General features: G+C 31.6%; 1 protein-coding gene across 1 annotated transcript; it reads right to left on the minus strand.

Annotated features, from left to right (window-relative positions):
• Positions 1–490: 490 nt before the first annotated feature.
• Positions 491–25557, minus strand: LOC127721500 (lysM and putative peptidoglycan-binding domain-containing protein 2-like). The gene is made up of 3 exons (XM_052228262.1): positions 25374–25557; positions 13425–13765; positions 491–2765 (listed from the first exon to the last, which is right to left on the minus strand). Exons 1-3 carry the CDS (start codon positions 25539–25541, stop codon positions 2492–2494), a joined length of 783 nt encoding a protein of 260 aa, XP_052084222.1. The 5' UTR covers positions 25542–25557; the 3' UTR covers positions 491–2491.
• Between the last annotated feature and the right edge of the window lie 1433 nt (positions 25558–26990).

The following is a 26990-nucleotide window of genomic DNA, read 5'->3' on the forward strand; positions in this document are numbered from 1 at the left end:
AGCCATGTAACCTTATTGTAGATCTTGTCTTGTTTTTTTTTCTTTTTAATTCTCTCTATCTATAACATTTTCAAGATAATGGACAAAATTGAAAACAATTGGTAAAATTTGTCTTTTAGGGGCAATAACTTCAATAAGAAGTCATCTGACAGTTTTGATGTAAAAGGTATATATATCAACATTCTAAACAGATTTTCTCTATTCATTTCATAGCAGTTTTTTGGATAATAGACAAAACTTTGATTTTTACCCAATTGTTTTTCTTTTAGGCCATTCATATTGGTTGGCATGCATGTCATTGGACACATTTCTTAAACTAGATACCCCAACAATGATTGTGGTCAAGTTATGTTAAATTTGGCCATTATTTTCTTGTACAAATTAACCAACCACAACTACAATGGAAGACAGATGCCAAGTTATGAGAAAAGCTCACTTAGCCCTTTGGTCCAGGTGAGCTAAAAATGTGGTCATAAAACCAATCTATACATTTTACAATGAATTCATGTTTTATTTACATTCAATGATAAAAATTTGCATTACTTATATATATATATTTATAATTATGCATACTTATCACAGAGCTTATACAATTTATACACATGAATGATGAAACAAAAATCTTCAAATAAAAAACTGAATTGTCTCCCTTGCTTCAGGTTAAAAAATAACTTGGTAAACGAAAAAAATAGCCATAGGAGGAGGAAAAAGGTTACAAAAGAAAGGGGGTTCCTTCCCCTGATCTCTTCATCTTAATCTGACAATGGGAATATTTTTGCTATATTTTCCAGTAGGAATTAAACATATTAAAAAATCTCAAAGCATTAGTACAAAAACCAAAACAATATGGAATGTTTCAAGTGAAATAATTGGCAGATCCTTAATGGTCCCTTTTAAAGTCATATAAATATATATAAATCAAAGAAAGAAACACTCCCCTCCCATTTTTCAAAAAAAAATTGTTATTCACTTCTCAATATTGTTGTCATATTTTCTTTTGCTTTATGCATTTAATTAGTGCTAATAATTATGAAAATTTCATTGGCAGATCCTTAAGGGTCCATTTTAAACATTTTGTGCTAATTCAAATCCCCCTTAAGACAGTACAGTTTTTGATTTGGACATCTTGCAACAGCATGAACACAATTATACACTGTTCCCGATAGAATTAAACCAGCAAGTATTATCTTTTTTGATAAATAGTCTTTTTGACAATTACTGACTTGATTCTGTTATTACACATTTTTAATGCAAGTTGTGTCCCTTTACCCATCTTAGACTGGTTCTACTGTATACCAAACCACATATGCTGCTGATCATGCAAAACATGATTAGTTGAAAATGATATATACTGGTAGACATTTTAACAAATATTTAATGAAAAATAAATATTGTTATAGGACAAAATTTATTTTAAAAAAGATTAAATGAAATTAAAAGATTTGAAAACAGATTACACACAGATAAAATTTCTCTTTCCTCTTGCTCTTCATTTGCAATGAAAATTTAGTTCTTCGAAAGGGAAACAACTTGTAAAATATTGATTGCTAAAAACAGGATCAATTGCGGATTTGGAAAATTAATTTTCGACTAAATAAAAATAAAGAAACTGAAAAAATAAGAATAATGATGGATTCTTATTTTTGAAGGGGTTTGTAAAGGGGGATATGTGCATGGACCCAATTAGAAACAAAAAGACCATTTCAACGATGAACAAAAAACATTAAATAGCTAGGACCTTGCTTTTCCATCAATATGCATGAAACACAGTGAATAACAAGCTCCAAGCACGAAAACAAGTTAAATGAAAATTGCAAACACTTTGCATGAAAATAACCCTTTACTCTCCTATTTGAAAAATTGCATTGTGTCAATTTATTCTAGAATTTACGTTAAACAATTCCATGTAAAACTTTTCTCAAATCAGAATCCCCCATTATACATTATATTTACTATATTTAGGGGGATAAGATTGAAAATGTAATCTGGATAAGATTGAAAATGTAAATCTGAACCCAGTCACATTTGAAAAATTCTTCAAACTCCCGAACACCGGTACCCTTGTTTAAGTACAGTCCATTTTAAGTACAGTCCATCAACTTTCAAAAATATTTTAAGATAACAGGAATGTGGAGGAATCAGCATTAAATTTTAATGTAAATATATCAATTGGGGCAGAAATTTTAATTTTAGGTAACAGGAATTTGAATTACAATAGTTTGAGATAACAGGTATTTGAAATACAATAGTTTGAGATAACAGGAATTTGAAATACAATAGTTTCAGATAACAGGAATTTGAAATACAATAGTTTCAGATAACAGGAATTTGAAAAAAAGAGATTACGATAATGAGACATACATTGTAAGTGTAATTCATTTTGAGTCACAAGAATGAAAAATATTTCTGCTTTTCTTATTAAAATACTTATTCTATCCCAAAAATATTTGCCTGACAATACTTGCTGATAATTAACTAAATTAAACGTATATCACAACTCAAAAATTTCATCATTCTGTCTTGCAATTCGGTCCAATGATGTCTTTACAATTTTTGTAGAACTTTTTGACTTAATCATGAGAACAGGAGAACTGGTCAAGTCCTTATCACTGCCGCTGTATCCATCGTTATCGTAAAAAGATGGGAGTTGCCCATTATCAAATGAACTTTTTCGTATATTAGAATTTATGGTGTTTGCAGATCGCTGAGATGATGACTTCCGTCGATATGGTAATTCATTGTCAATAAAATTGTTGGGAAGGCTCCTGAAAAAGAAAAATTAATTTAGTTTTCATTGCATGTTAAATATCTGAAATTTTGAGGACCATTTCACTAGGACAAGTTAGATTTATATTCAGAAATTCATTACCTAAAAAAAGGGGGGAGAAGATATCAATCGGACAATAACATATCATACATTGAAGAATTTAGACAGACAACGCTATGAGGGTCTGGATGGGGTGTCCTTCATTTCTTTATTCTTTATTTAATTTCTCATTATTCTCTATTCTTTATATCTTCTAGCACCTCATTATTCTCTATTCTTTATTTGTAACTCTTGCTCAACTAGTGACACACTGTTATGTTGCTCAACTTTCATAAATAAACTACCAATAATTAAAATCTGTATCTGCATGAATTTTGTTGATTAAATCATCTATGTTTACAGAACTCGTGTTACACATTTATACTTGTTCACATTGATAATTTTTATTCTAGGGCCAACAATCACTGAATGTTCTGTCATTATTGTCTTTTAAATTCTAAATTGCATAACAATGTTGTAATAGTTTACTAGAAAAAAAAACAAAAGTAAGGCATGAGATGTATCTTTTAATTTGACAGTCTATATTTTTTTTTTTTTTTTTTATTAGTTGTTAGTGGCTTTGTACTAGCTGTCAGTAACTGCGAGTACTCTCAGATCTGTACTTAAGTGTCTTTTTGTTGTTTGGATGTACAAGTACCTGGCCACGTCCACTTGTATTTGTTTTATTTGTATTTTTATCCATCTGATGAGTTAAGCCTCTTTCAACTGATTTTTTTATAGTTCGTTCTTATGTTGTACTGTTACACCACTGTCCCAGGTTAGGGGAGGGTTGGGATCCCACTAACATGTTTAACCCCGCCACGTTCTGTATGTATGTGCTTGTCCCAAGTCAGGAGCCCGTATTCAGTGGTTGTCGTTTGTTTATGTGTTACATATTTGTTTTTCGTTCATTTTTTGTACATAAATTAGGCCGTTAGTTTTCTCGTTTGAATTGTTTTACATTGTCATTTCGGGGCCTTTTATAGCTAACTGTGCGGTATGGGCTTTGCTCAATGTTGAAGGCCGTACGGTGACCTATAATTGTTAATTTCTGTGTCATTTGGTCTCTTGTGGAGAGTTGTCTCATTGGCAATCATACCACATCTTCTTTTTTATATGATCATGATAACGTTCTGAGGCCAAAACATAGAACTTAAGCATTGTCTTCTAAATCATTGACGTAAATTCAATTCATTATTTTTTCATCGATTTTGATTGGTCTGCACAAGAGGGTGACATTAAAAAATTGTCTCATGTTGAGCCATGGGATAAAGTAAATTATCTCCCTCACATTAGCCAACTGAAATCTGTCATTTCAAAGTGAAGTATAATAAATATAGTTGTCACATTGGCAATCATGCCACATCTTATTTAAATATTAATAGAACAGCAACCTAACAAGTTAACAACACAAAGAAACAATAATATGTTTGAAAAGTACTCCTGTTGTCAAGGCCATTCAAGAATTTGTATTCCAGCTAGAGCTACTGACCGTTAAAGAGTTTGGCTGAAACTTCAATCTGCTGACCCGAGGCAAATATTTTTTGTTGCTGTATATCAGTCTGACATCCATGAAATTCACTCGCTCATTGTCATAACATTATTTTATGAAATAAACAGGCCAACTTGGTTAATAATGGCTGAACCTTCTAAATTCTTTAACTAACCACAGGCTAACTGATGAGTTAATTTGACATTATTTAGTCAGTCATTTATAAATTTACTAACTCTCAGGATTGTATGAACAAATGAAATCATCATGGCCCACAATTAAGGTTAGTCACTTTATAGGGTTTTGCTGAATGTTCATACCCTTGACCACGGGCAAAATGAGATTATTTGACCCGTTATATTTACTTGCACAAAACTGACTATGAAATTACACAATTGTCTAGATTGATAGTCAATGTTTTATAGAAAATTTTTGAAATATTATCATGGTGATTACCCAGAATGCATCAGATTCTAAAATGGCCAATATTAGATTTAGCTACAGCTAATACAACATTAAAAAGCTTTTTTGTCTATCTAGTAGAGAGTATCTACACATATTTGCATGTTTTATCTGTGTGTGGGTTTACATAGTTGAAGGGAAAACAAACAGATAAAAAAAGAATACAGAAATGACACACCCCCCTTCCCCCCAAATTGTCCAGATGGTTTTACATGTTTTAAATTATATTTTTTCTACTTAACACCTCACCAAGCAGAATGCAGATAGAAAGATACATGTACAATGTAACTATGAAACTAATAAATTAACTAACATATAATTATAACATTAAATAGTTTGGTGGATCCTGCCTTTTTCTTCAAACAAAATTATAACTGTATTTTCAATTCAATCATTGTGCAGTTAGTTCAAGCCAGGCAAAAATGGTGAAACAATGCTCCTCGTCATAAAAAAAAAGATGTGATGAACAGTTAAAAGTGAGTCAATAGTGAATTATTAAATATGTAAAGCAAAGTCCATTCATTGTTAATTAGTGTACACTCTACATACATGTACTTAAAAATGCATTATTTATTACAACATAAGAAGTAAAATAAAAAAAGAAGAACTTCAATTCAGAATAAAGGAAGTGATTATAATTAGAGTGCCCTCTACAATTTCAATGACAAAAACCTTTTTTCTTTCCAATGTTTCATCCTTTTTTTTGTTTAAATTATTACTCTGATCCCATGTGTCTTGAAAATTCTTTCAAGTTATTCCTGAATTGTTTTCCCAATTTAATATTCATATGTACATTTTACAAAGGATTGCAGACATTGTCAATCTTTTCAATTCTAACAAATTTAACCTTTAAAAAAGCTTTGATATATGACTATTTTTGAAAATATATTTGAACACTATGTCTTGTATGTGGCAGATATGTCATATATATATTCAAGATACATTGTTTATAAATAGGCTTGAAAAGGGGAGACACTGTTCTGATCCAATCTGACACAATCAAAATCATAGTAAAAAGTAAAATAACAAAAATACCGAACGAATTCAAAACAAAAAGTCCCTCATGGCAAAATCAAAAGCTCAAACACATCGAAGGAATGGAAAATGGAAAACAACTGTCATATTCCAGACTTGGTAGAAAATGGTGGATTAAACCTGGTTTTATAGCTAGCTAAACCTCTCTCTTGTATGACAGTCGCATAAAATTCCATTATATTGACAACAATGTGTGAACAATTAAAACAAACAGACATAATAGGTAAAAATGTCTAAAATTGATAAATGATAACACTAATTACTCAAAAAAGTATGGACTCACCAGCAAACTACACTAATCAAAATCCCACTCATGAAGGACAAAAACCACCAAGGCAAGGACAAGAATATAGACCATTTTGTATTTGAAAAGAATAAAGAATAGAAAGAATGAATAAAATGCTCCGCAGGGCGCAGCTTGATACGACCGCAGAGGTCGAACCCTGAACAGTTGGGGCAAGTATGGACACAACATTCAAGCTTGATACAGCTCTGAATTTGGATTGTGATTAAATATTTGACACAGCATAGGTTTCTGACACAGAATGAATGTGGTCTAAGAACTTAAAAATTTTAAATTGGACATTCACCTATTATGGTCCAATATCCAAAATCTAAATACATGGTTAGATTCAGCATATCAAAGAACCCCAAGAATTCAATTTTTGATGAAATCAAACAAAGTTTAATTTTGGACCCTTTTGACCTCAATGTGGACAAAGTTGATATCAGGGCCCAAAAATCAAAATTCTAAATACATGGCTAGATTCAGCATATCAAAGAACCCCATACATTCAATTTTTGTTGAAATCAAACAAAGTTTAATTTTGGACCCCGATTTGGACCAACTTGAAAACGGGGCCCATAATCAAAAATCTAAATACATGTTTAGATTCAGCATATCAACGAACCCTAAAAATTCAATTTTTGTTAAAATCAAACTAAGTTTAATTTTGGACCCTTTGGACCTTAATGTAGACCAATTTGAAAACGGAACCAAAAATTAAGAATCTAAATACACGGTTAGATTCGGCATATCAAATAACCCCAATAATTCAATTTTTGATGAAATCAAACAAAGTTAAATTTTGGACCCTTTGGACCTCAATGTGGACCAATTTAAAAACGGGGCCCAAAATCCAAAAACTTAATACACGGTTAGATTCAGCATATTAAAGAACCCCAAGAATTCAAGAATAAAACCCCATTGAAATTGATCAAGAAATAAGCAATTTATACGAAGTATCTTCTTTTGCACAATACTGTGCAATTGAATATTTCTTGCTATTGTGCAATACTGTACAATTGACAATTTCTTGCTATTGCGCAATATTGTGCTATTGGATATTTCTTGTTATTGCGCAATACTGTGCAATTGAAGATTTCTTGCTATTGTGCAATACTGTGCAATTGAAGATTTCTTGCTATTGTGCAATACTGTGCAATTGAAAAATTCTTGCTATTGCACAATACTTATTATATAATAATTTACACATCCTGTTTGGTGTGTATCTCCTACCATATCATTATCATTTGCTTTTAAATATTAATCAGAAATAACCAACTTAAAATGGAAAATTTAAAAAGAAAAAAAAAAGGAAAAAAAGAAAAAAAAAGAATAAAAAAAATCCCCCCCCCAAATTTTTTTGAACCCCCTTATGATTCATCACCCCCAAACTCAATCCCAGCCTTCCCTTTGTGGTATGGTACCTTGCAGTACAATTTCAGAGAGATCCATACACTTGAACACAAGTTATTGTCTGGAAACTAGAAAAATGCTTATTTTTGGCCCCTTTTTGGCCCCCAATTCCTAAACGTTTCGGGCAATTACCCCCAAACTCAATTCCAGATTTCCCTTTGTGATATGGAACCTTGTAGTACAATTTCAGAAATATCCAAACACTTACACACAAGTTATTGTCATGAAACTAGAAAAATGCTTGTTTTTTGCCCCTTTTTTGGCCCCTAATTCCTAAAATTTTGAGGCAATTACCCCCAAAATCAATTACAGCCTTCGCTTTGTGATATGGAACCTTGTGGTACAATGTCAGAGAGATCCATACACTTACACACAAGTTATTGTCTGGAAGTTACAAAAATGCTTATTTTTGGCCCCTTTTTGGCCCCTAATTCCTTAACTGTTGGTACCATAACCCCCAAAATCAATCCCAACCTTCCTTTCGTGGTATTGAACCTTATGGTAAAATTTCATGGAGATCCATTCACTTAAACTAAAGTTAGAGTGCGAAAACCAATGTGTCTTCGGACGACGCCGGATGACGACGACGACGACAACGACGACGCCAACGTCATACCAATATACGACCAAAAATTTTTTAATTTTTGCGGTCGTATAAAAAGGAGGGATTTTATATCCTAAACCATACTTCATACCCAAATTAATATAAAAATCCAAAGGGAAATAAAAAAAAATAGTTCTATTATATTCATATACTATAGTATATGTTATTCAGGGGAGGTAATGAGGTGATGAATCGTGTTAGAGTTACTACTTTGTACAAACTCAAATTAAGAATAAATCAATATTATAATATAGTCAAGCCAAGCTAAGACTAATGCAAATTTTTACCTTCGATTATTTTTTCCTGAAATATCAAGAACACTTTTCACTGCACAGATTCTCACTTTTCACATAAAACCTTTGGTTATATTTCTATACATGTACACAGTGATAAAAATGTATCATGAATCAAATCTGAGCGCAGGTTAACACATGTTTAGCATGTTTAGTGATTGGAAAGATATTTTGGTCAATCAGTCATTTTCAAAGAATTTCTCTTTTACTTTTGACCAAATGTTCTTAAATATATTTTGGAAAAAATCCCCCTTTTTCTTAATAAATACATCAATAGCCTTTTGCTTGCTTTTTCCAACCACTGATCAAATAATGCCAGATACATATAAAATTCCCAGTTGACTTTGTTTATTATTATGGGGATAGATGATTTACCCTGAAATTAGCTTCCTTTACAACCAATACATGGGATAAAAAAAAAAAAGAATTTAATGATTCCAAGTAAAACTTCATTGCACATATCCTGAAAAATTATCACTATTTGAAAAAATTGCAGAAAGTAAAATAAAAAGTTCTTCCAATCTCCAAATACTGAAAGTGAACTGTTTATACAAAAGCAAGCAAACTTAACATACATATAAAGAACATGCATCTCCCATCATAGAGAAGAAACAAGATTACCTCCCCTTGTAGCCCAGCCAAGTCAAGAAGGAATTGTCTTCTACTGTATACATTATCTCCCTTTGGTAATGAAATAAATTTCTTGAATAACTTCTGGTTACTCCTGCATTTTAGTTATTTTACAATGTTTTTTGTCAAATTTAATTAGTGTACACTTTGCATGGTATGAATATTGAATAAATATATATAATTTAAAATTTTATCCCGATTTAAACAAGATTTTAGAAACTAGGAAAATTGACAATTCCAAAAAGAAGAAATGAAACTATTAAATTTCCAATAAATTTTCCTTTCACTTTATTCTGATTGTGAATAACAGATATAAACAGTCATTAATGATTCTAAGTTAAATTTTCAAACATTTGTCTAAATTAATAAATTAAAGCATAAATACTGAGACATTAAACTTCTGAAAACAATTCCTTCCTTTTTTCCTGCACAACATGCATATATTTATACATAGTTCAAATATCCCATGGAAATATTATCTATTCTGTGCAAAACATTGAAATTATGTCTTAGAGTTATCTCCCTTACCCATATTTAGTTCACATTTAATTATTAAAATTACTAAAGTTCAAACGTACATTCCATATACACTACAGTTCAGATGGATTTTGTAACTTCTATCCCTCTATGGAGGGAATGGGTATAGAGGGTGGAAATCTTCTAGATGTTCCCTGTACCCACTGTATGAAGTGCACATGCTGTAACCTACTTGTTCCAATTCAGAAGCTTGTTATTCAGTGGTTGTCGCTTGTAGCTGTTTATCATATTTATTTTTTGTTAATTGTTTTGTACATATCATTTTCTTGTTTGAATTGCTTTAAATTTGTCATTTTGGGGCATTATATAGCTTTCTATGCGGTATGGGTTTTGATCATTGTTGAAGGCCATACTGTGACCTATAATTGTTACCTTATATGTCAATTGGTCTCTAGTAGAGAGTTGTCTCATTGGCAATTACCATATCTTCTTATTTTTTCATCTTATATTTTTCTTTCACCTAAAGATTTCCACATATAAGTGCCATGGAAAAATTATTTACTTTTTACATTTTTGTATTAAATATATTCTTAAAATCTGAAATGGAATTTGACAGTAAGTGAACAGAAGAGTCCAAATCACGGCCCATGTTCAACTTCATGAACTTGAGATGTAGTGTTATGTAATCATTATAATTTTTTATTTCCATTACATGTAATTCAAAAAATAAACTGCTTCGCTGAGCGCAGCTGAATACGCCCGCAGAGGTCCAACCCTGAACAGTTGGGGCAAAAATGGACACAATATTCAAGCTTGAAACAGGTCTGAATTTGGATTGTAATTAAATATTTGATATATTATAGGTTTCTGAATAAATGTAGTCAAAGAACTTGAAAATGGTTATATGAAAGATTTCTTGCTGTTGTGCAATACACTGTGCTGTTGCGCAATACTTAGTAAATCTGTTGTCACGACTATAAACAAATAAAATCTTATAACTCTGAAATGTAAAATCGAAAATTTATAAAAATCAAAAGGGAGCTTGCAAAAATAGATATAAACAATTTACCAAAGTCTCATAAAAAATGCTGAAAGCATTTTTGAGTTATTGTCCGAAAACTGGAAAACTCCCCTTTTTGTAATGAATAAAACCCCATAAATATATATCCTGAAATTTATAAAAATCAAAAGGGAGCTCATGTCGATAGAAATAAACAATTCACCAAAGTTTCTTGCAAATTGGTGAAATTGTTTTTGAGTTATTGTATGAAAACTGGAAAATCCCCCTTTTTTTAATGAATAAAACCCAAAAACTCAGAAACGGTAAATCCAAAATTTATAAAAAACAAAAGGAGGCTCACGTAAATAGATATGAACAATTCACAAAAGTTTCATGCAAATTGGTGAAATTTTTTTTGAGTTATTGTCCGAAAACTGGAAAATCCCTCCTTTTTTAATGAATAAAACCCCAAAACTTGGAAACGGTAAATCAGAAATTTATATAAAACGAAAGGGAGCTCACATCAATAGATATGAACAATTCACAAAAGTTTCATGCAAATTGGTGAAATTGTTTTTGAGTTTTGTCCAAAAACTGGAAAATCCCCCCTTTTTTAATGAATCAAACCCCAATACTCGAAAATGGTAAATCTGAAATTTATAAAAAAACGAAAGGGAGCTCACATTAATAGATATAAACAATTCACCAAAGTTTCATGCATATTGGTTAAAGCATTTTTGAATTAATGTCCGACATGTTGACGAGGGACGGACAGACAGACAGACAGACGGTCAGCGGTATACCATAATACGTCCCATAAACGGGCGTATAACAAAGAAATAACCATTGTCTTTTACATGCATATGTTTTTTCAATCAATGATTCAATACATTTTATATGTATATAGTTACTTTACAATGGTACATTGTATATCATTTATAAATTTTTTTATAAAAAAAAGATAAATTAGAGCTAAAAGACAAGATATTAACAATTTCCATGAGATATTTGAACTAAGTGTGTAAAACAAAGTATCTATTTACCTTTTAAATAAAACTAAACCACACCCAATATTAACATTCGCTGTCTGGGAGCATTAAACTATAAGGGGAGGTTATTTGATGAGCGTCAGAATCGGGAATATTTTTGTTAGATGCAGAACTGAAAAATATGACATATGAGCAAATTAGACATATGGGTGGGAACATATACACTATAGCTTGCTTGGATTTTATCATTTCTACGTGCCCATCGTGGGTGGCCCACTTTTGCCTCCTGAAAAGTTAAACTTATTTTCCAATATGAAGTCTATTATTGACCCGGTAATTAAATATCTCTTTTTTGAGTTGCTTCCCTTAGAACCGACATAAACTTAAGTTGATAATGAATATTAAGCAGAAATACCAAATTTATCTACAGGTATGAATTGTTTAAAAACTTAAGTTTTTCAAATCTTTTCATTCCATTTAATCTTTTGTCAAGCTAAAAACTGTTGATATCAACTTATTTTCTTTTATAAATGAAAAAATGGTTGAAATGCCTTAACATCACTTTCAACTAATAATGCTTTGCACGGGCAGCAGCACATTTTATCCTGTAAAAAAGAGTCTGCAATTGGCAATGGGGAAATAATCTGTGTTAAAAGTGTGTTAAAACAGAATCAAACTGGTACTTGGCAAATGTACTATTCTTATGATAAAAGAAAATAAACGGCATATGTCCAATCTATAGGGCATATAATAAATACATGCAGGCACAGTGGACTTTCTAGAAGTCTGTTGAAGGATGAAAATTACATAATCTGTGTGAGCTATAGTGTATATGAAATGGCAAAGCATGCAAAATTCAAAACATGGACCTCTATGGGTTTCATTCACAGCTACACATGGTTATACATTTTATTTATCATATTTGGTTGTATATATGCAAGTTATTTCTGAAATAGTTCATTCCTCCATTAAATCATAAAATATGCGGCTCCAACATGGTTAAATTCGATTTGCAAACTCTGGAATTCGGCAGGTGAACTTACAACCTAATACCTGGTGACCTGAGGTAATTTTAAAAGTGACCTTGTGACTTAAGGCTGGTACCCTACTGGAGCCTAATATTTGCCATCAGAATTAGATCTTGGCCCTGGTTAAGACCTGCATCATATTCTAGTCAATGTACAAATGATAATGAATCTCACCTTAGGCCACCCTTAAAAAATTCTTTGTTTGATGTTGACTACCCATGCCTTGTAGGGTAGGTACCATAGAAAGGGATCTTATTTTTTTTTTGGCTAACAACATAAGTTACATGTTATAGACAAGAAAACGACGTAAGTGCAGGAAAATATCTTTATAAAAAAAAAATTTGAAACGATCTGTCATAAAATATTTCAGGTAGGCCGCTTTTTAGGTGGGTAGGTAGGCATCATCGAATAATTCTAATTTTATTGTTGGCCTTATTGTCGCTAATTAAGTGGCCCCATTCCTTGAGTTTGAGTAAAATTATGAATAATGAAGAAGATATAATGAGGATAAAAAATTGTACTGTTGGATATTTTAAATACCTTACAATAAGTGTAGCAATACTTAAAAAAATACAAAAACATGCATGATGCACATAAATATTTGTACATGCCCTAAATGCATTTACTGCTTGGTGAAGTGTGAAACATACATTAAGTCTTTAAATAACTGGTCGATTTTGACTGTTTAAACATGATAAGATTTTTTTCTGAATCTCTTTTTTGTGTATACAAGTTTCAATTCTGCCAAATAACTTTTATTTTCTTAATATGTGGTCAAAAAATTTGGCATGATACACACAAGACATATCAAGGATTAAGTATGGGTCGTGTATTTCCTAATGTGTTTATAGACATGGTTTCTTACACACCAATAACAATGCTTCCTTTGAGAGTATCAACTTTTATTACCTTGCATTTTTTTCCATCTGGTTGACATTAGATTTTAATTGTGCTATAGACGTGTCATATTTTGATAAAAAGTCCATTCCCGATTCGCCATTTGCTGCAGCCTTTGAAGATGAGGATGAAGATGAAACTTTTGGCACATTTTTATCACTTTCGTCACTTTTAGCACTTGTGTTTGATTTTTGACTAGACGATCTTGTCCGAGACACTGGGTCTATCACAACCGTTTCATAACGTTCCGGTATAGATGAGACATCCTCATTTAGTACTGGTATTAATAAATGCTCTCGTAAAAATAAACTATCATTTGTCCATAGTTGGTTTTCTCTTTTTATTTTTTCCACCTGAAAATACAAAAAATAAAAAGTTGCACGATTAAAAATTAAACAAGAATACATGTTGTCCAGCTAAGCATTAAACATCTATCTCATAATTCAAGGTAAAGGAAAACAGGAATTATGTGTGTGACAGATTTGAAAAGCACACACACATTAAAAGTCATCACTATTGAGTTTCTGACCAAATAAGAATTCATTTTGTGGAGTAGTTTCTAAGAAAAATGTGAACAAATTTTTTACTTTATTTAAAATATTGGAAAATTCAAAGTAAGCAGCAAACAGGAAGATAGTATCTGACACTGACAGATCCAAAAAGTGCTCACATGTGTACAACTCATCACTGTAAGCAGCTAACACGAAGAAAGTATCGGACACTGACAGATCCAAAACGTGCTCACTCGTGTACAACTCATCATTGTCAAGCTGCTGACCAAATATGAAGTCATTCTATTTAAGGGAGCTACCATTTGATTTTTATGGGGGTCTAGGATGAAAAACACATGAAAAATTTTTTCCTGCATTTTATTTTAGTTGTAATCTCTGTACTGCCTTTTTATTTTTCACTCTGTTCGGTCCTGCCTTTTTTTTTATTAGTTTATCCTCACTTTTTTTACATAAATTGTCATCCTGCCTTTTTTTTTTTTGCCAAATTGCTCATCCTGCCTTATTTTTTTTACTCAAAACTCCTGTCCTGCCTTTTTTTTCAAATTTCATCCTAGCCCCCCATTATTATTAAAAAATCAAATGGTAGCTCCCTAAGAGTTCTTAAGAAAAGTGTGACAAAAATATTTTTTGGATTAAGGGCAGACTGATACCACTTTAAGAGTGAGTGTATCACAATTGTGAGTTGTAAAACAGCCCCCCCCCCCCCTCAAAAAAAATAAAAAAAAATAAATGGAGAATGTGTCCATTGGATACAGATGATGCCCTCGATTGCATATAATGTTTAAGGAAGGGACATAAGATATTGATCTGTGTTTTGTGGTAATAAGAATTGTGTATAAGTTTTATAACATTTGGTTGAGGCAAACTAAAGTTAGAGAACGGAAACGACAGATATAGCAATTTTTCCATTTATAAAGGGGCATAACTCAAGAACAGTTAGAGTGCATGACGCCACCCAATTTCAAACTTGATCTGTGTTTTGTGGTAATAAGCATTGTGTATAAGTTTCATAACATTTGGTTGAGGCAAACTAAAGTTAGAAAACGGAAACGAAAAATTCAGCAATTTTTATGTTTATAAAAGGGCATAACTCATGAACGGTAAAAGTGACGCCACCTAATTTCGAATTTGATCTGTATTTTGTGGTAATAAGCATTGTGTATAAGTTTCATAACATTTGGTTGAGGCAAACTAAAGTTAGAGAACAGAAACAATTTTGTAAGTCTATACATTTTAAAATGAGATATTTTGGCAAACAGTTTGTTATAAGATTGAGAATGGAAACGGGAAATGTGTCAAACAGACAAGTTCTGACCAAAGAGCAGAAAACAGCCCAAGGCCATCAATGGGTCTTCAACACAGCGAGAAAATCATACTTGTATTGCTTAATAGTGATGAAACTTGGTATGTATCTATTGCACATTTGTTCAGATAGAGACCAGTGGCGGATCCAGAAATTTTCATAAGGGGGGCCCACTGACTACCGCTCCAGTCATGCTTCAGTTATTAGCTAAATAATCAACCAAATTTTTCCCACAAAATGGGGGCCCGCCTCTGGAGACCATTTACATCACATGACAAATTGCATCATCAAACAAAGGTACACAACTATCTCCACTTTACTGTAAAACCCATATACTGTAAATTCAGAAATTATTGCGTGCATTTATTATTGCGATTTTGTCATTTTAGACTAAAATGCGATTTTAATTTTTGCGATATTGAGAAAATTCCTGTTTAATTCACATAAAAAATTTCAAAATGCGAGTTTAAATTATTGCGATTATAACCCTGTCGCATTTTTCGCAATAATAAAAACATCGCAATAATTTCTGAATTTACAGTAGCCATAAATTATGGTTTTATCTCCCGCCCCTTTTTCCATCACCACACAGTGACACCTTGGGTATCACTTACTTTTTCAATGACTATAAGATAATAAAATGATGGGGATTGTTTATAAATCTTTGGTGTAAATCAAGAAACTTTTTGTAAGCTTAATTTACAAATGTTTATTCTGCAATATATTTTGACCACACAAATTATGCCATACTAAATAGATAGGTCTGTTTGATTTCATGTTATAAGTTTGAAAAATATGTTAATCATCGTTGTTACCTGTATAAGGAAGAGTTTTTGTGGATCTATTCAGTCAACCAAATGGTTTACCCTTGTTTCACCTTCAATGTTGACATTATTTTCCTTTTAATAGCTGAACACACCTAGTTTATGCGTATCTCTAGCTAAGTGATTAAATTGAAGGTCACATGAATACGCCTGATTCAATGAGGTCGAATTATTCACTTGCAAGTGAATAACTCACAATCAAAAGAAATGTTTCTTAGCTTATTTTGACAAAATTGAACCAAACTGGCTGCTAAAAGTGAAATATTATTTCACTATTTCATTTTATTTTTGTTCATATCTTGTAGCTAATGTCCCTTTAAACAAACAACTTTCAGAAAATTTTTCTGAAGTGACTGTCACTGTTTTTGAATAAACATCCTTCTATTCAGTTTACTGTGACTAACTGAATGAACAAAAAGCTCTATACCGTGAGCTGTTAACAGGATGCTGTAAGTAGTCATGCGACAAAGCAACATTTTTATACAAGTCATGATTAATAGGGAAGTTATATACACATTTCCTAAAATACAATTGACCTAAGATTTAGTTTCAATGCTAGTTATTTATTTTCAGTCTTAAAGTTATAACAAAGTACAATGTTGTTCATGTCACCACAGATTCAGTTATTACTCCTGATTGTACTGCCTTGCCTAAAACTTTTAAAAATGAATAATTTTTTTGTATTTTATATTTGTTTTCGTTGACTGCTGTACCCCAATTTTTATTATTATGTCTGCTGGTTTTGCTCACACATTGTTGTCAATATAATGAAATGTTATGTGACTGTCATACAAGTGAGATGTTCAGCTAGCTATAAAACCAGGTTTAATCCACCATTTTCTATATAAGGAGATGCCTGTACCAAGTCAGGAATATGACAGTTGTTTTCCATTCGTTTGATGTGTTTGAGCTTTTGATTTTGCCATTTGATAAAGGACTTTCAGTTTTGAATTTTCCTTAGAATTTGGTATTTTTGTTATTTTACATTTTAATTTGCAAGTGGTCTTGATATGAATATGAGTATGAATACTTCATTAAACCAATCAATTGCCCAAAAAGGACATGTCTCATATAATGACAATAAAAAGACATAGGTTAACACACAATAATGATAATGCTGGGAAATAGACATGAAAACACCTATCTCAGTCATTGTAGTGTGTTTTGATAGGTTTCATTTCTTTCTTCCATATTTTTAGAAAATAACCCATAAAACTGCCTGTTTCATTGTCTTTCTAACAGGACATATAACATAACACATTTCTATATATATGTTAAAATCATCTTCAAACTTGATAAGGAAATAAGATTATTTTCACATATAAGAAAAACTTCAAATTTGTGTATGTTTCAGATTGAAAAATTAAAAATTACAAATACATTTTCCTGTTTATTATGTGCATGTTAAACCCGATGTTAATACCTGAAACAACTTTAAAATCAAGCAGCTCACAATTTAAAATTCATATTTCCTCTCTAGTATTGTACAAACTTACAAAGTCTATATAACGATATCGGAAATCCTTGAAATCCTTCAGAAGTTTCAGTTTCTGTTAGCGGCAAATTGCATATAGTTTTTGCATGTATATATATATATATATTAATCAATTAAATCAAAATTAATCATGTTATGTACTTTGTTTAACCTATTTTTAATTTACTTTTATATTATGTTTGAAATTATATTGTAATTATTCTGCTTATTTTGGGCGCTGCATGTGGCTGGCAAATAAAATATCTGTTTGTTTGTTTACATAAAAAAAAACCATCTAAACTAAATGTTAGATAGTTATTACAGTCAGAGCAGCACCCATTTCACATGTCAAAATTTGAAGCCCCTTTAGTTTAGCAGTCTTTCAGGAAATAAATTGATATGCATTCCCACTTGTGTTTTATCAGTGCTTGAATGTTTTATTTCATATTTCAGGGACTGTGTTTAAAATCTTCTTGTTTGGACCTCAAATTTTAAAATAACCAACAGGAACCTCTCAAAACCCCTTGGTGCTGTAAGATGAGCTAGCTGTTCAGTTTACACAGGTTAAATTACTCAGGAATAATCACTGTAAAAGATAGGCAGAAGATGCCAAAGGGATATTGATACTCATAAAGGTGGAAGACAAACTGACAACATCATGGCAACGAAAGAACAAAAAACAATGAAAGCAAAAACAAAATTCTACAAAACTCAACATAGAAAACTTAAGACTGAGCAACAAAAACTGGGATGTAATAAAATTGAGAATGGAAATGGGGAATATGTCAAAGAGACAACAACCCGACCAAAGAGCAGACAACAACCGAAGGCCACCAATGGGTCTTCAACGCAGCGAGAAAATCCCACCCCCGGAGGTGGTCCTCAGCCGGACCCTAAATAAAATTGTGTACTAGTTCAGTGAAAATGGACATCACACAGACTCACACTAAACTCCAAAACATATAAATGAACTAAAATTAAAAAAACATACAAGACTAACAAAGGCCAGAGGCTCCTGTATGTCCTAGATGATACAAGAGTTCAGATTACTCAGATTTCAAATTCATATAAAAATAAGGAGATGTGGTATGATTGCCAATGAGACAACTAACCACCAAAATTCAAATGAAGTGGATGTAAGCAATTATAGGCAACCTTACAGCCTTCAACAATGAGAAAAACCCATACTGTATATAATCAGCTTTACAAGGCCCAGATATAAAAATAGTGAAAAATTCAATTGAGGAAACTAACGGCCCAATTTATATTAAAACAATTTACGAAAAACAAATATTACAGACATGAACCAACGTCAACCTCTGAACTACATGCTCCTTATTTTAGAATGTGAGTTCTTATAATTATTGCAATACTTAAGTAGTTGCATTATTCGCATTAATAAAAAACCTCAAAATGCTTTATTAATTTACAGTACTTATAGATATATATTTTCAAGTTTATGCAGGTTTCAGATAATAACATTGATTTCACTCTACATGATATATTTAAATAATATTTTTTTAATCTGAAGTGTGCACTTAACACACAATGACACTTCCATGTGATATCATGATTATGGCTTCTCTGTAAACTGAAATGTTTTATCACCATACAAATATAGATATAACCTTCAACTTCATCATATGATTACATAAGTAAATAGGACATAGATAATAGGACAGAGCACTGCAATGCTAGATACACTAGTATTTCACAACAAAAAACATCAGGGAATGACCATTTAACTTCAAGCAGGGCTTATGGTTTTTTCCTAAAAAAATATTCTGATCCCCAATTTGATGAAAAAAAATATTGCGGCTAAGCAGATGACAAAAAAAATATTCTGAATCCTGATTTTCCCCTTACCTTATCATGCTTATAGTGTTAAATTATGAAAAGTTAATTTGATTGATAGAAAAAAAAAAAATGTTCGTGCTTTGCGCCAAAAAAAATTTCTGACTCAGACAAAAAACCATAACCCCCCCTTGAAGTTAAATGCTTGCTCCCTAAACCACGAACCATTTGTACAATAAACATGATTTGTTAATTTCTGTGTCATTTGGTCTCTTGTGGAGAGTTGTCTCATTGGCAATCATACCACATCTTCTCTTTTATATGATAAACCCATATATCATAGATACCAGGATTAAAATTTTGAATGCCGAGACACGTGTTTATCTACAAAAGACTCAACAGTGACAATTTTGATTTCATTAAATTGAAAAGAAGTGATGGGGTATATTACTTTAGGTCTCTTGACATGAAATCCCTACACATAATTGAGGGGCCTGATGGGTTATTTTCGTCCTTCGTGATCAGCGCATTTTCGCTATCGTGATCCGTTTTTCTACAGATTGTTTTTTTTATATTTTCGTGATCCGTGATCATGGAAATTTATTTTCTGTGAATCGTGATTGACAAAAAAATCAACTCGTGAATCGTGATGAGACCCCCCCCCCCCCCCCCCCCCCATCAGGCCCCTCATAATTGACAAAACAGGAAACAAAGGAACATCACTTGTATTGCTGTTTTTCATCTCAAAGTTACAATGAGGCATTCAATGTTGAGCCAAAACTTGAACACCACTGCAAGTTCAAGCAGTCACCTTATCACCAGTTAAAGTTTAGCAATGTGGCTCCAGTACAGTGCCCCTTTAGGTCATAAGAAGATTTTTCTTTATTTGTCTCAGGTCATGATCACCAGGTCACTTTTAAGCAATAAAAAATTTAAATAAAACAGCTAAGACAAATTTTTCGATCTATGAATTTGACTGTTCCTCTGGTATCTTTTGTCCCTCTTTTATCGGTCTACACTCCTTTTAAATTAGACGTCAGGTCTCAAGGTTGCTTTTTACCAATTAGGACCACAGCAATAGATTAACTAAATACTGCCATATATATAAGAAGATGTGGTATGAGTGCTAATGAGACAACTCTCCATGACTGTATAGCAAGTAAAGAAAAGTGATACCTCATAAAAACTGTCATAATTTTCCTGACAATCTCATTGTAAAATATACAGAAACAATATTTAGATTAATTCTACACATTACGACAACGTACTTCAACGTACACCAAAATTTGTCATATAGTACATGTAACTTAAAATTTGATATATCAGAGAACATCAAATATAAGTGTGGCAATAAAATGAACGAAAAATAATTCTGACTAGTATTATTCAGTCCCTCCCTATAATCGATCTCTCCAACTTGCGTTAATGATCAAGCAACAAAAAAGCAACAGAATGTTTAATTGAAAGACTGAACTATTCGGGTTAAGGCATGGCAATTGTGTGATTTTATAACCATGTTTATGTATACCTTTTGTTCATGTGAACTTTATGAACTTTAATTCATCCCCTTAGCTGGAGATGGGTTACACATGTACTAGGTGTGTTCAGCTATTAAAAGGGAAAGAATGTTAAAATTGAAAGTGAAACAAGGGTGAACCATTTTGTTGACTGATTTGATAGGGGCAGCTCCTGAATATAAGGAGTTAAAGGATCATATTTTGGCTGTTATTTTACATATATAAATTTCATTTTTTTTGGGGGGGGGGGGGGGGGAGTGCCCTTCTGAATCTTCACCTGATTTAAACTGCAAAACAAAACAAAACAAAATGCTTTTCATATAAAATCCATGTAATCATGATACATTTGTAATACGACATGCATTACATATGTTCAGTAGCATTATAAACAAATAATTACATGCCACTTCCTAAATAACAAGTTATATATAAATGTACTTCCTGTACAAAGTAGTTACATGTACTAATGGAAACACTAGTATTAGTACAAATGGACATACATATCTACCTTGTCTTCACGAGGGTCTGGATGGGGTTTACAGAATAAAGAATAATGACCAAGTAATATAATGAAAAGAAAAAAAAAATAGCAAAAAAATTAAAATAGAGAATCATGGGATGCAAAAGCATAAAGAATAACTAAATAAGGATTTGTATAGTGAGAACATTCTCACTATACAAATGAACGATGTGCAGAATAAAGAAATCATATAATTGCAGAAAAATTTAATACCAATAGTTATATCATTTTTATGAGAATTTTATACATTATAGATTAAGTTTTACTTTGAAAGATTAAAAAATCCCCTAAAAATTTAATAAATCCAGAAATTTAAGACCCCCTATCCAGACTCGCTTACATGATGTACAAATGTACTTCAGGTATTTTTCACCTGAAAATTTGAGAAAACATTTAAGGCAGGAAAATAACCTTTACACTGCAATTAATGATAATGCGTTTAATAATTGTTTTTGGTTAGGAATTAAAAGCACCCATGAATGAAGGTCCTTCTTTTCTGTATTCTTTATATATTATGTACACTAAAATTTTCACTATTCTTTATATTTTTGTCCATTATTCTCTTCTTTATATCAAAGATATATTATACATTATTATGATGTATCATATGTCTCTGTTTATATTTAGCACCCCATTTTTCTCTTTTCTTTTTTTTTTCCAATTTTTCCAGGGCCCATTATTCTCTACTCTGTAAAACCTGTCCAGATCATCATGAATAAAGTAAATTTTATAATGATTATTAACATGGTACAATGTCAATTTGCACCTGGATTTGTATACCTAGACCAAACATGGTCATGTTTAGGTAGCAAAAATTTATTATAAATCAGTTTACATAATTTTTCTAATTTTTTTTCTGATGTCCAGTTTTTATTTGTTTCCATTTAATCGAAAAAGAAAGAATACAGTGTACTAGTTCACGACACCAAATCCTTACATACATCATGTACATGTACTCTTTAAATTTTATTTCTTTTATTCAGGCATGTAAATATTTTCACCTGGGCTACTGAAATTTGATAGCTTGTTTGCATCATGATAATAACTGTAAGCTACTGAATATAAAAGACTGGGCACTTACATTAAAATTACTTAGTTCCATCCCTGCTGTTTCTTTCGGCATATACAATTTTTAGACTGGATATAAAAGTGTGTCTATTTTTATAACTCTACTGTATTAAGAAGTTTTGGGTAATTAACACAATGATCAAATTATGACATTTGATTTTTTTTTTTAATAATTTTAATATTTCTTCATTAAATTATTTCAATATAAAGAAAAATTACAAATTTCATTACACAGATTAACAAACTTGTTTATTACACCAAACAGGTAAATTGTGTTAATTAATAAAGACAGGTGTCAGTTGATTAATCACTTGCCACATTTTTAATTGGCAATAATTAAATGTACCTGTATGACCTGGTTTAACACTTTTTTGTTTCATGGAAAAAAATATCAAGAGACATTTCTAAGAAAATAGTTCATATTCAACAGGACACAGACCTCGAAAATTTTCAAATTTTAAATAAATTTAATAAGATAAAGTCTGTTTCAATATAATACTTCCATGGTTCAACATATAGTAATCAAACAACCCTAGTAAAATATCAGTCTGCACCGTAAGTCACTAGTCCAATGTCCCAGACAAGTAAAATTTTATTTAGTTAACCAAAATATTATAAAGTAAAGTAATTATTAATATATTTCATTTCTAAGTTGTTCTATTTATTTCTATGATTGTATGTGATTGTATTTTGTATATATATTTACCTCTTGTTTCACATGTCAATGTGACAGAGTGTTTTTAAATAAAGCATATTGTATTGTATTGTATTTGACTAGTAAGTATTGGCAAAACTTTTTTTAGACACAAATGTCGGAATAATATAAGTCTACGGACTAGTACATGTAGTTGGAAAAGATTTTGGTGCAGACTGAAATATTGCATTGTATATGAATAAAAGGATATATTTAGATACTTTTCATGACTTATTCAAAATAAAAGTGCATAAAACTACTTTTAAGTACCAGTGATTGACTTTTGTTATGCCTTAATATCTTTTACAAATTTTTTAATTAATGATTTCTTTATTGTCATAAAAGTAAAACGTGATAAAAAAATGATAAACAAAACAAACTGATTTGAATACATATATATATATATCATTTGTGCTGTATTTAGACCCCTCTACCAAGAAATTTGTTTTGCATGCACACGCATAAAAACTGCAGTTTTTATCCAACGCAATCATAGGTTTGAATGTTGTTTTCAATTTAGACATGTTTATATCGTGATATATATATTCAAGCAAATATAACTTAGAGTCGTCTGTCATCAGCTCCAAAGACTGTTTTTGAAAGATTTAGTAGGACTACTAGTTTTTCAGTATCAAAAAGATTTGGAAATACAGATTTTTCTATCATGTCTACTGCAATGTCATTAAAAAGTTTTATGCATAATATTTTGACAGTAGACATGGTAGAGGAGAAAGTGGTTTTCATTTCCATGATCTCCAATGGTTTTACAGGTTCTCTGGTTTCCAGTTTGTTAAATATTGACATGATTGATGGCAGATTTTTTCTGTCAACATGATTATTAAATAATTGCTGAAGCTTGCATTGATATTTTTGTTGTTTTTAGAATTTTTATGTTGTTAGGTTGATGTATCGTTTTAATTATGATCACAACAGATATAACTATATTCATATATCCTTTTTGTTCATATTCATGGAACTGTTTATATAAAATCCCTTTTCCTCACAACTGTTTCATCATTTTTAAAGACATGCATGGTTAAATGGAGATTTTTTTTACATCTGATTAAAGTAGTTCTAAAGCAATTCGAGCTGAAATTAATATCCTTTTACAACGAAACAGCATGATACATGTACAAATGTATCTAAAATCAGAGTTTACCTTTTGAAGAAAATCACCATATAACAAATATATAAAAAGTCTTGCGTTACCAAGACATAGTTATGACAATAGAGATGTTTTTTTTGAACATTCAAAATCAACTGACTATCTAAATGTAAAAGATCTATTTGGAATTGAGTCCCAATAGAATCCAAATAAAATTTTCCAAAAATTAAGCGTTGAGACTGTGGCTGCAAATATTAATCATTGTTAATAGTTGACTGTTGTTGTTATATTTCCTTCATTTTGAAGGCTTTTAACTCCCCATGCTACTTCAGGGATATAAGCAACTAGCATTTAGTAAGACATTGACAGATTGTTTCTTCTTTGATTTTTCAAGTATTATTAGACATTGTTAGAGAAACATAAGAAAAAAAGAAGTAAAATAGTCTATAAAAAGAACTGTTTGGAACTACTGTCTGACATGACTGCTCAGTGCAGATAGTCGAGAATATATGAGAACACTATTGGAACCAACAACGAAAGAGACTACGAAAGAACAGCACATACATGTACATACCGGTATATCATAGGAGAATACTTAGAAACTACAGGATGATTTTGAGATCTACAAAGCCCTGAATTCCGATCATGCACCTAAAAAAAGTAAACCAAAGTGCTGGGAGTTATTACAAAGAGAAATTAGATCACCAGATTAAGATGAAATTAATTATAAGTACCATGATGGCATGTGACAAGTTGTGTCAATGTCTTGACCTTTGAATGAAGATCATGATCATAGTTTTTAAGAATTGCAATTGGATCATCTGAAGTTGGCGATCATGATACATGTATACTGCAATTCTCACATTTCTCCTTTTTTTTAATTTTTAAAAGGAGACAAAAATTTAGACATGTTAGATATATATATCAATTCTGAAAAAAAATTATGGTGCTGGGAATTTCTACATTTTGTACCAGTTGGCAGTTAAAAATACTCTTGGAGGAATGTCTTTGGATGTGTATGATATTAAGACTTAGTTATGAACATAGAAATCAAAGGAAACTAATGTTGGTGTAACCCTTCAGACAGGTTTAGTTTCACATGCATGTACTTTTAACTTTGACAGTTCCATGTTGACATTACTATTCTTACCGTTGTTCCATATTTGAGTGAAATGCCTTGGAGAGTATCCCCTTTCACAATGGAATGTTTGATATAGGTAGAGTTTTTCTGTGTTAGTCGTGAATTTGTTCCATATTTTGTTTGGTTTCGCACTAATTTCCCCAGAAACTGTTTTTCCTCTCCACCACCTTCCGCCATTTTGGCCACACGTAATCACGTGGGATGGATAAAAATAAATCGAACATAAAAAGGGCAAGATAAAATACTGAACGTCTCACGACTTCGGAGTCTTTTGTGACGTCACATAATTATCCAATCATTGGCAAAACAATTTTTATTCTGAATATAAACCAATCAAAATTAAAAATTAAGTGAGGTAAAGATCGGGGTTTAATTTTTAAGAAATGAGAATGAAAAGAAATGATGTAATAGTTGACTCATCATCTATTTTTACCCAGGGGAAAAAGGGGGACGGGGGACATATGTAGGGGAGCATTCCCACTGTGTCTTGTATTTAGAAAGAAAGGGAGTAATTTGACTCAAATTCAAATGGCGACGAGTTAAAATTTCTCAAAGAAGCACATATTAGACTGGCATTTGTAGTCCGTTTTTTCAATGCTTAATTTAAATACAGATTTCTTTTTTTGGGTTGGGGGAAGGGGGGGGGGGGGCATAAAAAAAAATTCCCGAGATTTTAGCAATTCTGTCTCTGTATTTCAAACATGCAAAAATTATAGCTTATTTGATGAATACTCAAAATCAGTATCTCATTATTCAGCAGAACTTGTGAGAAGAGTCTATCGCTTGATTCAGATGTCATATCTGAATATCTTGTGTCATCGTTAATTAAGGGTCGTTTTTGACCTCAAACTTCATTTCAATGCTTTATTCATGTCGGTCATTACCATCTTCTGTTGGTTTGTTGGACATAAAGAATGACAATAATAAGGAATAACAATAATAAGGATTAATAACTTGTTGATGTCTTTGTTTTTGCGGCAGGGTTTCTAGAACATTTTCTTTATATCGATTATATATATACCCTTTCGATCTAAGCAGTGGCGGATCCAGGAAAGGGGGGGGGGGTCCGGGGGTTGGAACCCCCCCTTTTTTTACGATCAATGCATTTGAATCGGGACATATAGTTGGACCCCCCCCCCCTTTATCCTGGGCTGGGAACCCCCTTTTAAAAATGGCTGGATCCGCCCCTGCTAAGACTACTATGGGATACTGTGTTAAAGTAGTCTCAGTTTCCATATAATAAAAAAAACACTGATAATATTAAAAGATGTTTCCTTACATGATTGACCGTAAAACTCGTGATTGAGCATATATGTGACCAGCCATGGCAATTCCAGGCTTATGGCGGTTAACGTCATACATATAATGAGAAAACGTCGAAGTAAAATCACGTAACGTAATCGGGCACCTGTTACTGAATGTCCAATTATATCATGCAGTAAAATAAAATTTTTCATGACTTAAGGAAATTTGAATTTTATTTCAAGATATAAAATATACGTAAAATTAATAAAGAAGGTAATCTCGTTTAGAATTGCGTTTTAAATTCGCATAATTTATCTTTTAGATCTCATTGCGTTAATCACTTTCTCCTACATCATTATACTATGTTTTGGTGATACAAAA

Source organism: Mytilus californianus, unplaced genomic scaffold (assembly GCF_021869535.1).
Source record: "Mytilus californianus isolate M0D057914Y unplaced genomic scaffold, xbMytCali1.0.p SCAF_12, whole genome shotgun sequence".
Taxonomy (NCBI): Eukaryota; Metazoa; Mollusca; class Bivalvia; order Mytilida; family Mytilidae; genus Mytilus; species Mytilus californianus.

Bases quoted from the DNA above. Each gene is read 5' to 3' on its own strand.
- LOC127721500 (XM_052228262.1), bottom strand. From the start codon at position 25,541: ATGGCGGAAGGTGGTGGAGAGGAAAAACAGTTTCTGGGGAAATTAGTG. The intron at 13,766-25,373 runs GTAAGAATAGTA...TTGTATTTTCAG, and splicing joins CACTCAAATATGGAACAACG to GTGGAAAAAATAAAAAGAGA. The intron at 2,766-13,424 runs GTAATAAAAGTT...TTTCTTTTTCAG, and splicing joins CAGATGGAAAAAAATGCAAG to GAGCCTTCCCAACAATTTTA.